Source organism: Strigops habroptila, chromosome 6 (assembly GCF_004027225.2).
Source record: "Strigops habroptila isolate Jane chromosome 6, bStrHab1.2.pri, whole genome shotgun sequence".
Lineage (NCBI taxonomy): Eukaryota > Metazoa > Chordata > Aves > Psittaciformes > Psittacidae > Strigops > Strigops habroptila.
Window position 1 is genome coordinate 67,492,174 of NC_044282.2, and position 14,798 is coordinate 67,506,971.

At 42.0% G+C, this 14,798-nt stretch overlaps 1 protein-coding gene across 1 annotated transcript in view; it reads right to left on the bottom strand.

Moving 5' to 3' along the window:
* Window positions 1-14,798, bottom strand: part of PCSK2 (proprotein convertase subtilisin/kexin type 2) — a 110,323-nt gene that overhangs the window by 15,606 nt on the left and 79,919 nt on the right. Inside the window, exons 7-8 of the mRNA XM_030490221.1 lie at window positions 11,917-12,005; window positions 9,011-9,186 (exon numbers count right to left, since the gene is read on the bottom strand). Coding sequence (XP_030346081.1) covers window positions 9,011-9,186; window positions 11,917-12,005 — 265 coding nt within the window. The remainder of the gene's footprint in view (window positions 1-9,010; window positions 9,187-11,916; window positions 12,006-14,798) is intronic.

The window sequence follows — 14,798 nt, forward strand, 5'->3', positions numbered from 1 at the left end:
TAAACCAGAATTAAATCTTGGGCAAGGCTATATGCTTAGAACGTCACAGACGGCTACTGAGAAGCTCTCTTAGTGGAAACAGCAGGTTTTCTATTTCCAGTGTCCTTCGTGGGATGTTGTGCTACCAGCGAAAAATATCCCTGAGGAATTTTCTTGCCCCTTTTCTCGTCTTCTAAAGAGCATAATCCCACAAAAACTTCTTTACTGAACTACCCTGGAAAAGTGGACTGCAGCCTAATTCACTTCATGTAACTTCGGGCATATCTTCAACACTTTATTTTCTTTCTTATTGTGTTCATTCATCACACTTGCTGGGCTAGTGCCTAAGTCAGTGTCTCTCAAAGTTTTGAATGCTGGATCACACTTTCCAGATAAATATGAGTGGTATTTGACAGATTAATCCCCTCCAGCTTCCCTGACTTTTCCCATCAAGGCTGGCGAGTGCCAGTGTGACTTACAGCTCGGCCTCTACCATGGCACAGCCTCTGTAATGACTCCTCTGGTTCATCCACTCCTTCCTGGCCATCGGGGTTGCTGAAGATGGATGGAAGGAACGTAACAGTCTCTAGAGCACATTTCTGATGCCCTTTGGCTTTGGCCTAATCCTTCAACCATAGATCAGGACTAACAGTTTCTAACCAGTACAAGGTAAAAACAAAGAACGGGCTCCTGCCCTGAAAAACAAAGTACCAGGGAACAATAGCATCAGGACACCACCAGGCAGATGGGCTCAGGATAAGAAGAAAAAAAAAAGCAGCACCCAACTGTGAGGAGGTATTTTTTTTAGGCACAGTGAAAAGGTATTTCAGGATAAGGACAGCCAAATGGTTTGCTGCTGTTTATGGAGTGTCTCATTTCTAAGGAAGAAAATGCAGATGGAGCACATCTAAAAAAATATGAAAAATTAGAGAACTGAGAATTGCTTTCTGTAACAAATTCAAAGCACAAATGATTTTATAAACACCTTTCTGTGTGACATATAATTTCTTATATTATAAGAAATATATATATTATATTTATATATTATATATACTTATATATAAATATATATAATATCTAATATCTAATATATAATATTAGATATAATATATATTTATATATTATTTTATATATTTTATATAATATATTATATATTATATAATTATATAATATATATAATTAATTTTATATAATATATATTTTATAATATAAATATATATATTATAAGAAATATAAGAATTACAATAGTAATTGTAATTCTTTTTGTAATTCTTCCCCTTAAGAAAATAGAAGTTTTCAGGCCTTCTATATAATTCAATAGCAATTTATGTGCCTATTATGGTAAGAGATAGGCTGGTTTTCCAGGAAAAGCAAAAAATACTACAGCTTTTTCAAGTCTTTGCATGGGTCCTACTGACTTATGAACAGGACTCAGCTTCCATCCTCCATAAATTTTGACTGTGTTTTCCTCTGAAAAGAGCATTTATTTCTCTTCAAGACTGAATTACTTGAAAATCCTTACATGTGTTGTAATTAAAATCCTTCACTAATGATTACTGGTTATGCCAGAAAGTGCAGTTGCAGCCCAGGCACGTAACATGAACTCGCCCCCAGGCTGGGGCACGGCATGGCAAGGATAAGGATGGACTGTGGAAGAGCTGTGGGACCATTTGCCCACTGTCATGGCTTGGCAGGGAGCATCAGGCTGGGCTCTCAAGACACCCTGGAGCCCACGCCCTTGCTCTGCCTTAGTCTCCCCACCACTCCTGTGCACAAGCGGTCTGGCTCTGTGGTGTAAGCCAGCCGGAGACAGTGAGTCCTTGGCATCGCTGAACTGCTGCTCATCTTTTGCACTGCCAGGGCTTTCTGGAGCCTGCCTGTGTGTCCCTGCATCCCTGACATGGTGCCAGCTGAAAGCCCGTTGAGCCCTCGCTCCTCCAACTACCTTTGCATCCTCCAACTACCTTTGCATCTGCCAGGCTGATTCACCCAGCAATCTGGTAGCCTGTGACTTCCTGGATCCCTGTTCTCCTTTCCTATATGGATTTCTAGGGGAGTGCTAAAATCTGAAGCATCTTCACCTGTGGCTTTCGCAACACTGTGCAAAGGTTCCCAGCTCGTAGCATCAGCCTTGTGGGAAGCTAAAGCACAGGGCTGCTGAGTTGCAGCACAAAGATTAAGCAGAAACACTTCTGGGGTCAGAATGATACAGCAAAATCTATGCTTTCAGGCTACATTATTGTCTTGCCTTCTTAGAAAACTGTAATTTAGATGTCAACAAAGAAAATATTTACATTTAGAACTTCAAATATTGCCATGTTGGCCCAACTATTGATACAACAGCTTTCTGCTCTTTATATGACAGTCATTTGAATCTTTGTGAAGGGTAGTAATTAACCCTGTCACAGGCCCATACAAAGCACAAATCTACAACAGCCAAGGTCCTCAGTTGACCAAGGCATCCCTGAGGAAGCCAGTGGCACAACAGAAATCAGTGGCATTTGAGATCTGCCTGTCCTATGCTGAGGCACACATCCATCCCCTGGGGTGTGGCAAGAAAGCAGAGTCATGGGCCTGGGTCAAAACCTGGGTCGTGTACTCAGCCAAAGGTTGTGTATTCCATCACCGGGTCAGAAAAGCTGGTTATGCTGTTTTACAAAAGCCTGAAAATATCCTATCAGATGAACAGGGTGACTTCAGAATTCCAAGCAGATATAACATACTTGCATGGGGTTTTAATAAGGTTTGATTTTATCTTACATAAGTAAGACAAGGCACAGAATTATAATGCATATTCCAGACACAATAGCAATGTGATAGTAAAGGGCTCCTGAGTTAATCCGAAGCTTGAAAGGCTTCCTCAGAAACTGAGTAATTAGATGGTTGCCAGATCATAAACTAATTTTGCTATCCTCACTTGGCCGTTGAGCAAACAAAACGATGTTAGAGGTACCTAACTGCATATACTTTATTAATGTGCTATCTTCAGCATATTTCAAAGAACAATAACACAATGTCTGTGGCCTTGGAGAGAGGCAAATGAGAAATATTTCCTTTCATTTTTAACACCGCGCTTTCTTCTTTCATTGGTGAGCCCAATTACGGAGCCATGATGAGACTATAAATTCTTAATACTGCTCCCCTGGCAATTTATACTTGTGCAGCATTTTCTTAGGTAGAACCATATTATGGAAGCAGTAACATTTTCACCAGCACAAGCACAAATGGATCATGTCTTATATATTCTGGCTGAGCCAGCGAAGTCTCAAGAAATTAATTCAGTCCGTGAGCAACTCCTCACAACTTATAAAAGCCTACATCATAAAATAGCTATAGAGACCAGCTTAGCTTGATTACTTCTTTCTACTGCCTTAAATTCCAATAGCTGAAGCTGGAAAGAACTGGACTCATGAAATGGCAAATAAGAAACATTTACTGGTTACTGCATTTAAGACAGAATACACCATAAAACATGGGTAGAATTTGTTCTTGAGCTAGTTACCTTTTCCTGTTTAAGATCACTGCTAATACAATTCCGGATGCAAGGTACCAGAGAACAAAAAGTCTCTATTTAAGTGTTGCGGTGTCACAGGAATCTCACCTACCATCCCTAACTCCCCCTCCAAGCTATCTAGCCCTCAGAGTGGGCAAGCGCACGTCAGACAAGGGATATGTAAATCACATAGCCTTGCTTTCTCCAGCCATCTATATAGAAAATGCTACTACTGGATCACTCTCCCCTTACCTCAAATGAAAGTACCTCTCAATCAGATGTTGAGCTGTGCTCAACACTGCTGGGCTGCTTTTTCCTAAGTCTATCGTCCTGGCTTCTTGCTCTGCTTTGAATCTGAGTTTCTATTTCTGCACCGGCACTAAAATACCTCCATAGCTCATCAAAGAAATATATCATAGAATCAACCAGATTGGAAAAGACCTTTAAGATCATCAAGACCAACCATTACCCGAGGACTGCCAAGGCCACCATTAAACCATGTCACTGAGTGCCTCACCTACATGGTTTTTGAACACTTCCAGGGACGGTGATTCCACCACTGCCCCGGGCAGCCTGTTCCAATGCCTGATCACTCTTTCAGTGAAGAAATTTTTCCTAATATCCAATCTAAACCTCCCCATGTGCAGCTTGAGGCCGTCACCTCTTGTCCTATCACTTGTTACTGGGGAGAAAAGACCAACCCCCACCTCACTACAACCTCCTTTCAGGTAGTTGTAGAGAGTGATAAGGTCCCCCTGAGCCTTCTCTTCTCCAGACTAAACTCCCCCAGTTCTCTCAGCTGCTCCTCATCACACTTGTGCTCCAGGCCCTGCACCAGCTCCATTGCCCTTCTCTGGACCCACTCAAGCACCTCAATGTCTCTCCTGTAGTGAGGAGCCCAGAACTGAACACAGGATTCGAGGTGCAGCCTCACCAGTGTCCAGTACAGGGGGATGATCACTGCCCTGGCCCTGCTGCCACACTAGTGCTGATACAGGCCAGGGTGCTGTTGGCTTCTTGGCTGCCTGGGCACAAGCTGGCTCATGCTCAGCCATCAATCAGCACCCCCAGGTCCTTTTCCGCGGAGCAGCTTTCCAGCCACCCTGCCCCAAACCTGTAACATTGTTATGGCCCAAGTGCAGGACCCAGCACTTTGCCTTGTTGAACCTCATACCACTGGCCGCAGCCCATGGATCCAGCCTGTCCAGATCCCTCTGCAGAGCCTTCCTATCCTTCAGCTGATCAACACTCCCAGCCGACTTGGTGTCATACTTGATCCTCTCATCCAGATCATTGATAAAGATATTAAACAACACTGGACCTAATACCAAGCCCCGGGGAACATCTAGTGACCAGCCACCAACTTAATGTGACACCATTCATCACCACTCTTTGGGCCCATCCATCCATCCAGTTTCTATATCTGCAAATATGTGACACAGAGTGATTACAAGTGATGAAACTGAGCATGTGAGCAGCCTGGTCTTCATGCAGGGCTAAGATATCTCAGGACAGCCCAGAACAATGTTAGATTGGTGACTTACTGAGACTGTAAAGAAACATTCACCTTTTCTCCCTAGACCCCATGATCACAGATGTGCCTCAGACAAGAGTCTAGAGGCCAAAGAATAAAATCTCATTAAAGATATTCATTTGTTGCTCCTGGCAGATGTGTTAAAAGAAAGAGACAGCGTGATGCAGTGCATTCTTTGCATCTCTCTTTCACAAGACAGAACAGCATTTGTCCCTCAGCCAGCTGCAGACTACCCTAAGGGATATCTGGCTGGGGTGCAGCCTGGCAAGTCTCCTGTTACAGCTGGCAGCCAGCATCAGATGCCCCATAGCAAAGGGTGAGTGTAGGTGAGTACAGTATCCTGTACCTTATTAGGCAGGTACTGGATACTCACAAGTTTCAACATAGTCTTTAAAAACTAGAAGTTGTATCAAGTCCTTTCCAATTACATCCTGAATATGTCTTTTCTAGCAGCTGGAATTTGCATTAGGTAAGGTGGTTCATTTGTGCCAAATCAGTGCTGGTAACTGCTGAACCCTTCTGGATGTCTGTACGTATGAAACTCTTTCAATCCCTATTCTCAAGCGCCTGCTAACTCAGCTGTGAGCTCATTTATCTTTGCAGTGCAACTACCGCTATTCAGTGACCCAGTCACACCGCTGACTACTGCCCTCGAACAAAAGTCATCAGATCACACAGTGAAGCATAGATTGCACTAAAAAATGAGTGGGATCATGTCTCGATAAGAAAAAAAAGCAGCTTGAGTCCCTTTCCCACTACCTTCTGATTACATGTATTACGCTGACACCAAGTTCATGCACACATCATCCCCTCTGTGTTCAGCCTTAGAAATGCAGCTAGCAAAAGAGCCCATACAGGAGTTGCCAGTGTGATGGACAGATTCTAATGTCCTTAATCATGTTATTTTAGTGCTGCTTTTATTTACTTTACAAGCAAAGAGCACACCAAAGTGAAGGTGTGATTGAGACAGAATACAAGAATTAGCTTAAGAAATGCCAAGAATGGGAAACAGAAGAGGAAAGCTAAGAAGATACATCAGCCTTCACCCACTCAGTTATGGCTGCATGGCTTCAAGCCATGAACACAGACATATAAACCAGAAGTCTTACAGTTTCTGCAGTTTTCATCATCTTATCACTATCAGATGACTAGCTACCCCTGGCATCCCAGCAGCTCTGGAAAGAGGACTTCTAAAGGACATGAGAGTGGAACGGAGTTTGGGGGAAGGACAAAACTCTTGTCAGTGAATTTCTCCTTGAGCCAGGTTCCCAAGTAACCTATGTAAATGTTACCTGTAAATGTCACCTGTGTTTGCCAACTCAGTTAACTGCATATTCCCTGTAAGAATTCTGTATCACTTCCACTTATTTATTTTTAGTTCATGGCATTAGAAGTAAGGATATTAATCGTGCTCTGTGCATGAGATCTTACATTTCCTTCCAGGGCATTTGAAAGTATTACTTTTAGTTTAATAACACATTTTTATTCTCAGCATGTTGCTTCCTCCCTGCCAATATTTCATCTTCATCACTAATTTGTGAGCCACCACTCTGGTGAGAATCAGCTCTAGACTGAGAAAAGGAATTCCTACATTTATTTGTCTCTCAGTTTATTATACTTTTCTCTTTAATAAGGGGGTTTTATTCTGAAAAAAAAAATCATAAACTAAGATTTACATTTATACAGCCAATAGAGAAATTGATGCACATGTTATAGACCTAAACTAGGTAAAAGGTTATTATATCAAAGGCTTGCTAGTCTTCCTTTAGATGCAGGAAAATCTGTGGTGGATTTTTCAAAGCACCATGGAGAGTACCCAGCATCCGCTGATGTCTTGAAGTACCTTTAGAAAATCTGGCTCTCCACAAAAAGAGAACAAAGTATACGTCGAAAAACATTCTCTGACAGGAAATGTAATAAGGAAAATGAGGGTAGATAATGTTATGATCCCAATGGAAAGGGAGTTTATTTGGGTTGGAGCAGTCTCTTGTGCAGGTATTGCCAGGAGACAGCTGGGACACTGGCACTATAAAATTAAGTGTAACTGTCCCTGGACAATATCTTTCTTATGTAGGATCCAATATTATTCCTTCTGCTCTTTAATTCTTCAATGGCTGTTTGACAGAACTGGTTTCCTAATGCAGGCTCTTCTGTTCATTTTATGTCTTCTGATAAGGTACAAGAGCAATCCTTCCCAGAGTGCAGCTCAGCATCACTCTCTCCTTCAAAAGCGTTCAACCCAAGATCTCAGGACCCTTTCTGATCTTAATACTGCAAAATATTTCTTAAAGAGAATCACAAACACTTCTGAGGGGAAGGCATTAAAAAAGTAATACACTCAACACTCCTGAGTATGGGACTGTGACCAGAGAAGAGAAAAATCCTTTCTTCTATACTTAACATTCAAAGAGAATGTTAATGCCAGTGTAATTCCACAAACTAAAGCATATGGTGATAGGATAGCAAGTTAATGGGAAGATCTTTTAAATACCAAACTTTAAAAAAGCATGACTACAATTTAAAATCTGCTTCCCTTGAGGGGTAAAATATCTTTAGTTTAGTTTGCATTTCCCCTGCCAGGGTTATTAGTGTCTCTTCTGTTCTGCATGGGAGGAGAATAACACAAGAATTATATGGGAGTTTTTCTGTATTCAGAGTTTATTCTGCTCCAACCAACATTAATGGAAGAAAGATCAAGTATCCACTAACTGTAAGACATAAGGTGTTGCTAAAAATATATCAACTGTGTCACATGCCTCAGAGAGATTCTCCCCAAGGCAGGAGTATTTAAGGGGATCTTTATGGCAACACTAGATAAATGAAAGTAAATCAGGAGAAGAAACACAGCTTGTGTCAAGATGACTTCAGAGGAACTTTGAGCTCTAAGAGGTTTGTAAAGTTTATACCACAAAACTGAGCATACTCATGAGAAATTGGTGACAAGTCTTCCTGTGTTATTGCAGTACATTGCCAGTTTTATCGTCAAGAGCATGAAGATGACTATAATTTATCTGTTACAGGCAAAACACTTGAGGCTCCGGATTTGAGAAAGCTTTAGATGCTTCACTACTTACCACAGCAGTAGATTTAATTATCATGTCACAAAACATGGTAAACTGAATGTGCTTCTCACAGTGAGGTGGTGATGGAAGAGTGGGAGAAACTGGCACGAGTAAGAGGAAGAAATAATTTGGATGGAAAAATGAGTAATTGCGGAGCTCCCACACAAAACCACCTCACATGTTCTGGGGAATTTCAGATCTTTTCATTATGGAAACCCATCTATGATCAACCAAGGGGAGGAGGCTCATTCCCTACAGAATTAGAGCAGCTACATGACACAAAAGAGATGGAGACAGAGCCATGCAAGGTTTGTCTGTTTTGGACTGATTTGTTTTCTTTTTGAGTTGTGGCACACATTTTACCCAATCTTCTAATAGAGTACAGGTTTAACAGATTGCAGGATGATACTGAGTGTCTTTAACAAAGACCACAGACTGTTCCTAGGAGGAGGTGGAAAGGTGGGAATAAACAAGGAGCCTCCTATTACTCCATGGACATCTGAACAGTTGTGGTTCAATCATAGCCATAATAATGACCTGAAATACACTACAAATCCAAAACAATAATTAAATTGGTAGCACACCAAAACAGACACTATGATGTCAGTAGTACAGCTGGCATGTTTCAACCTGGTCAATATTTGCAGGATCAGCTCTTCCATTTTGACTGTGATAGCATATGAAAAGCACACGTAAGCTGACTAGAGATAAACACAATTCCATGCAAGATAGCACAGGACCCTGAGAATATACAATAAAAGCAATGCCACAGTGTTTCAGAGACAACATCAACAGACCTTGAACAGTTGGGGTAGTTGACACAATCGCATTGTGTTCTGCAACATCTATGGGAGGATCATGCACTCCCAAGTCATCGGTTTCAGCACGAGTGTGTACATATCATTCTGCCCCAGTACCCAGATTATTTAATAAGATTGTTACCTTGTTCACACCATCTGCCATTGCTTGCAATGTTAGCTCTCTAGGCCCATCCACAGTCTTTCCATTATCAGTTGGTCCCCAGCTGGCACTATATATATCTATGACTTGAGGCATATGACTGATAGAGGAAGCCTCAATAATGTCTGTCATAAATGGCTGGTCAAGCATTCGAATACCTGTAGATTTAATCAACATAAACATGAATTATGCATTACCCAGCACAAGATGAAATCTCAGCACCTGGAGACATCTCCCAGTTACAGGTATTTTAATTCGCTGGCGGTTGCACCTACTCAGTCATTCCACACTCGCCACTCATATTTCACCAGGGTGTGCTTATCCAGCAGGATGTCAGCCATGTAGCGTGGCCCAGAAATAAAAAGCACTTAATTGTTAGCTTTCTTATCACATAGAATTTTCCATCAACTATTTGAAATCAATTTTAAAACAGCAGTATTCAGCAACCTCAGCATTTCATAGCATTTAAATAATACTAATAGTATTTAAAATAGCATTTTGTAACAACTGGGGAAAAACAAGTAAGGCCCCCTCACCTCTAATTTATACTCAGTGATGTGTCGACACTTCATTACTTTTACAAGTACTTTTTCTGTTTATTTTGGTTCTTTTCCAGAATTTAATCAGAGAGGGGAAACACACTATGTAACAATTTCCTGGAAAAATTTCATTGTGTCAACATGCAGACGCAATAGAAAAATATGGCTAGTATTTAGAGAAAAAAAGCAAACTAAAACCTGCTTCCTTTAACCCATATTGTAGTAAAAATCAAGTTAAATGATACAAACCTAGGACACGCCAACTTCATAAAACCTCGAAGTGTTGGCCATAAGAAAGCCAGAGAGTATGACAAAGACAGCAGTCTTTGTAAGTAAGGAAGCTCTTACATCTATTATGCCTCACACATAGGACAGTTTCACTGACAGCCAACTTCTTGATGCCTTTTAGATGAGACCTGAGTAACCAGGGATACCTCCCAACTCTCACTTGTAGCTTTGAGTTGAAATTCAGTTTTTCGCAACAGTTTTAGGACACAGATGGGACAGAAATCAATACCACAGAGCCAAACAGTATGAATGGCAGCAAGTACCCTGATTTAGAAGCCAGTGATTTTACTATACTCAATAAAAAAATCCATGTGCCAAATGTGAGGCTGGAAAAAGTGGTATAAACTTTAAATAGTAACCAGACTAAAGCTGGATATTCCTGATCTGCTAATTCAAGCTAGAAATTATGAAGTCAAACTCAATGAGTGAGAAACCCCTTCACATGCCTTTAAAATGTAGATCTGCTTTGAAACCGCAGAATTAATTATTGACCCGCAACAGGTGGGGGAACAACAGAAAAAGCCAAGTCATCTGGTTTGACTTCAGGGCAAAAAAGAGGTACAAGAAACAAAACACACGATGCCCCAGATCCTTGGCTACCAAATTCCAATTCATAGAATCACAGAATGGTTTGGGTTGGAAGGGACTTTAAACATCATCCAGTACCAAGCCCCCTGCCATGGGCAAGGACGCTTTCCACTAGACCAGGCTGCTCAAAGTCTCATCCAATTCCATCTGCAAACATGGACCGTGACCCATGTCAGCGGCAGACTCTCAGCTCTACCCAACTTGACGTTTCCTCTGACCACACGGTGGTGCTCCAGGTGCACACTGTCCTTAGGGAGGAAGGCTGGCACTTTCCAAAATCTTTGGGGATTTTGCTATGAAGTGGACATGCATGGAAGATTATTTGTAGGCTGGTGGTCACCAGAAACAGTGTCAATTCACATTCCTCTAAAAGTAGCCGTTGCCAGAATATAAATTCTGTGAAATGTCCCATCCCTGAAGGGGGAAGTTACCATTTGTCAAGAAAGGGGACAAGCTCTAGACCTGCCCAGCCATTTACTAACTCTCAGTGATGCTTCTTGGTGTAACAGCTTAGCAAACATTGCTTGGTGCCCTTCTACAGTAGAGATTCAGCCTTCGATCCTGTAGATGACAGGCGAAATGTGGCTTTCCCCAGATTCTTCTGACACCCCAGTGAAAAAGGGCCTGGCCAAGCAGAGCAGAGCGGCCCACGCACACACAGTGTGAACCATTCCTGGGAAGCAGTGGGTGCATCCACACTGGTGTTTTGGTATGGCTTGGGGAATGAAGGTGAAATTCATTCACGGGCATTCATGAAATTCATAAGCATCTACCTCTGCTTGCTGTGCCTTGGTTCTCATCATGGAAGTCTTAGAGAGGGAAAACTGAATTTCTTCAGATGAAACGAATTCGACACATGCTATCTGACAGCCTAACTCACTTCTAACACTATATTCAGTCTATCAGTGCAGACAAGAGCTGGTTGTAAGTAAAAATACCAAACAGACCCAAGGTGTCAATGCTAGGTACTAGGTACCACTCCATTCCATTCACGTGCTCCTACCACTCCGCATCCGTTGCTAAAATAGAGCAAACCAACGACTGCAGAAATTTACAGCACTGCAGGCCTTGCCTGGTGAGAGCCTAAAGAATAAGAGCAGCATAAGATTTGCCTTTTCAAACAGTTTCTAATTGCAGCAGGAATTTAGATTTTACCTCCTGCAAAATGAGATTTGTCACAAATGATTCTGCAGCTATGCAGAGAAGCAGCACTGAAAATCAGTATACACAAAGGAGTTGGCTTAAGAAGGAGCAGAGCTATTCTTCTGTTATTAAAGAGGCTATATAAAGCCCTCAATTGAAAAGGCAAAACCATGGAGAAATTCCTCACCTCAGCTACTGTGAAAAGTAATAAACACGTGGCCCAGTGCCAACCTGCAATCCCGTCCTGGGCAATGCTCCGTCTCTGCAGGAGAAGTTCTACCTGAGGCACAGTGGCCTAAGGACCATTTACACCTTGAGTTGCTACTGTACCTGCCACCTTGGAGTTGTATGCAACGCCCACGCCGCAGATGTTGTTGTTGGCAGCAGCGGACACCTCTCCCGCACACCTTGTCCCATGGCTGCAAAAGGGAAGATGGAGACACCACGTGAGCCTCAGCTAATGCATGTGCTGAGCTGAGCTGGACCACCGCAATCTTGCTTTAGCCTCATAGTCAGCTCCCAGCACTTCAGAGGAGAAACATTCCATGGCAAACCATCAAGTGCTGTACTTGGATACATGGATGAGTTCATTCCCTCCTGAAGTGGGAGATAACCAACCTCCCCTCTGCAGTATGAACGATGCTTGCTCTGAGGTTAACATGCATACTTGCACTTCATTTAGTTTTAAAGTTAGTGAGACCTTTTCCTTTTAACTCTCAGGTTCTGCCTTGTTAACAACTAATAGTCAGGAGAAACAGCGTAAAACACTGTAAACAGTATTAATGCTATGAAAGAGGTGGATGCAGTATCAAGCTGGAGTAGCAGAAGGGAGCCACAATGGTCACTACACATCCCAGCAGCAGAGCTGTGGCCTGGCTGGCCAGGCCCATAGATGGCTGGATTTAAGGGCATGCGCATCCCTCTCCTCCAGTGTCTAATTCCCAGGAGAGTTGACAAGGTGCTTCAGCCGTCAGCTCACAGAGCTACTGCTTTCTGCTCAAGTGGGAAATGTCTCTACTCTCACACGGAGGTCCACGTTTGGGCTGACACACAGCATTTCAAGAACACTTGGCATTTCGGAAGTGCTTTACAGCTGTTAACAGAGACCCTTTAACTGGCAGTGGCTCTGAGGCAGTCCTGAAGGAAGGCAGCTGGCATTTTCCTTTCTTCTAATTCATCACAAAAATTAAACTACAGAGAAGATAAACACGGACAATATAATCTAGTTTTTAAAAAATAGCACAGCAGCAGAGAAACTAATGAAACCTGTGCTGCTGTCAGGTTTTTTTAAGGTTAAGATGCTGAATCAATATGAATCCATCTTGCTGCTCACATCAATCCACTCTCTGCATTGAAACTGGCATTGCTCCTACAGCATGCTAAGGATTCATGCAATTAGCAGTGCTGTATGATAAAGCCTATCTGGAGTACCACACGAACCATTCCAGGAGGCAGCAGAATTGTTTTGTTTTAATAATCTTTTTTCTTTCTCTCCCTTTAAGCATCTCTGGCAAAGGTGAGTGCAATATTAATAAAAGGGTGAGAAGCAGCACATTCTTTTTCCTGCAGTATTTGGAAGAATGAATTTTTAAAGGCAGTTCCATGAAAGAAAATGAGTGGCCTCGAATGTACACAGTGATCATGAAAGGGTGAAGATCTCCTGCGAGTTCCTTTTACAAAGGGGCAGTGAGGAGAGTGATACAGATTTCTTATTCAGCTGCTGAAGAAATTTCTTTCAACAATCAAGCAGGTTTTCCGTCATGCCCTTGTTCAAGGAACTGTGAAAAACATATACGGTTGCTAGGCATTCATTATCTAGTCACCTGTGGGCTAGCTACAAGCCACAGAGCACAATAAATGGCTTTGCTAAAAATTTGTCTTGGCTGATGCTGGTCTGCAAAAAATCAGTGACACTGCCAGGTGAGCTCTTTCTCTCATAGAGGGAAAGAACTGTATTAGGACCTTCCTGGTGAAAAGATTTTATCAGAAGGTCCTTTCCTCCACCTTGCCTCTCTGCACTGGACTGCAAGACGGAGGCTGCGAGCAGACCTGTTCCAGCAACTCAAGGTTTGGACACTGTGCTGCTGATGGGAGAAGAAAAATCACATGTGACTTAGTGGAAATGCATTTGGCTGAATTATTAATGGCAAATAGCAGACTTTTCCAATTTAGCCCTATTTGCTGTTCATGTATCATTGATATACCCATTGTGGTTTCTACGAAGTGACCCATGTCATGGGCACAAATCACAGCTTTTCTCTCCAACATTGACCTCTTCACTATTATTTCAACATTTATAACTAGGGGATAGAAAACAATTAAGAATATTTTCACCTATGAACAAGTCATTACCTTACTTCAAAGGTAAACCGCACATTAGCATGTAGAGCAAGCCATATATTAGCATGTAGAGCACATTTTCCATAAACATATAAATGCAAACATTTTACATGAACATTCATGAAAAACTACAGAGGGAGAAGGTGATTCAATTGAAAAACAGTTTTGCCTTCAGCTGGCTTAAATAACAGTACTGTACTGGGTATGAAAATTTCGTTCCGCTTTGTCTTTGAAAACTATTTCTATTTCTACCACCCACTGCCAGTGCTATTGTGTCTATCAACGTATTTTTTTAAAGGAGTCAGAGATTTTCCTGGAGGCTCCTTTTCATCTGCTTTAAAATCCTTCTGCAGACAGTGAAGGACAGGATCCACCCTTCCTAACTTCAGCTGTCTGCAAAGGAAGGCTGTGGAGAGCTGCAGTCTCAATAGTTGGGACAATCTGCCTATCTTGACCTCTTCAATTGCTTCCACTGGGCAGCAGTTAAATATGCAAAGCTCAAAGGGACACTTTTGTGCAGTGAACATCATCCCCTTTTTACTCACATGACATTGTCAGTTTCTGAGAATTTGAGTGGTTGCACAAGGAAAAGCATTCTCCTCTTCTGGAGAACCTGTCACTCTGCCTGCATCCGAACACCCCAAGAACCAGCAGTAGTGCTGTAGCTCCTCCTTGACACTTGTGTCATCACACTGTGGGTAGAAAGAGCTGCTAAATCTGTTTATATAAATTCTCAATTACTATGTTGTTTTCATTGTATTGATTGAAAAATGAGGAGGAGGCAAGCAGGTGGGTTTACCCTCTTAATAAGCGCTGTCTGGAAGCCAAGGAAAGTTCTTTCCTTGATTCAATAGTATTCTGTTTGGATCCAT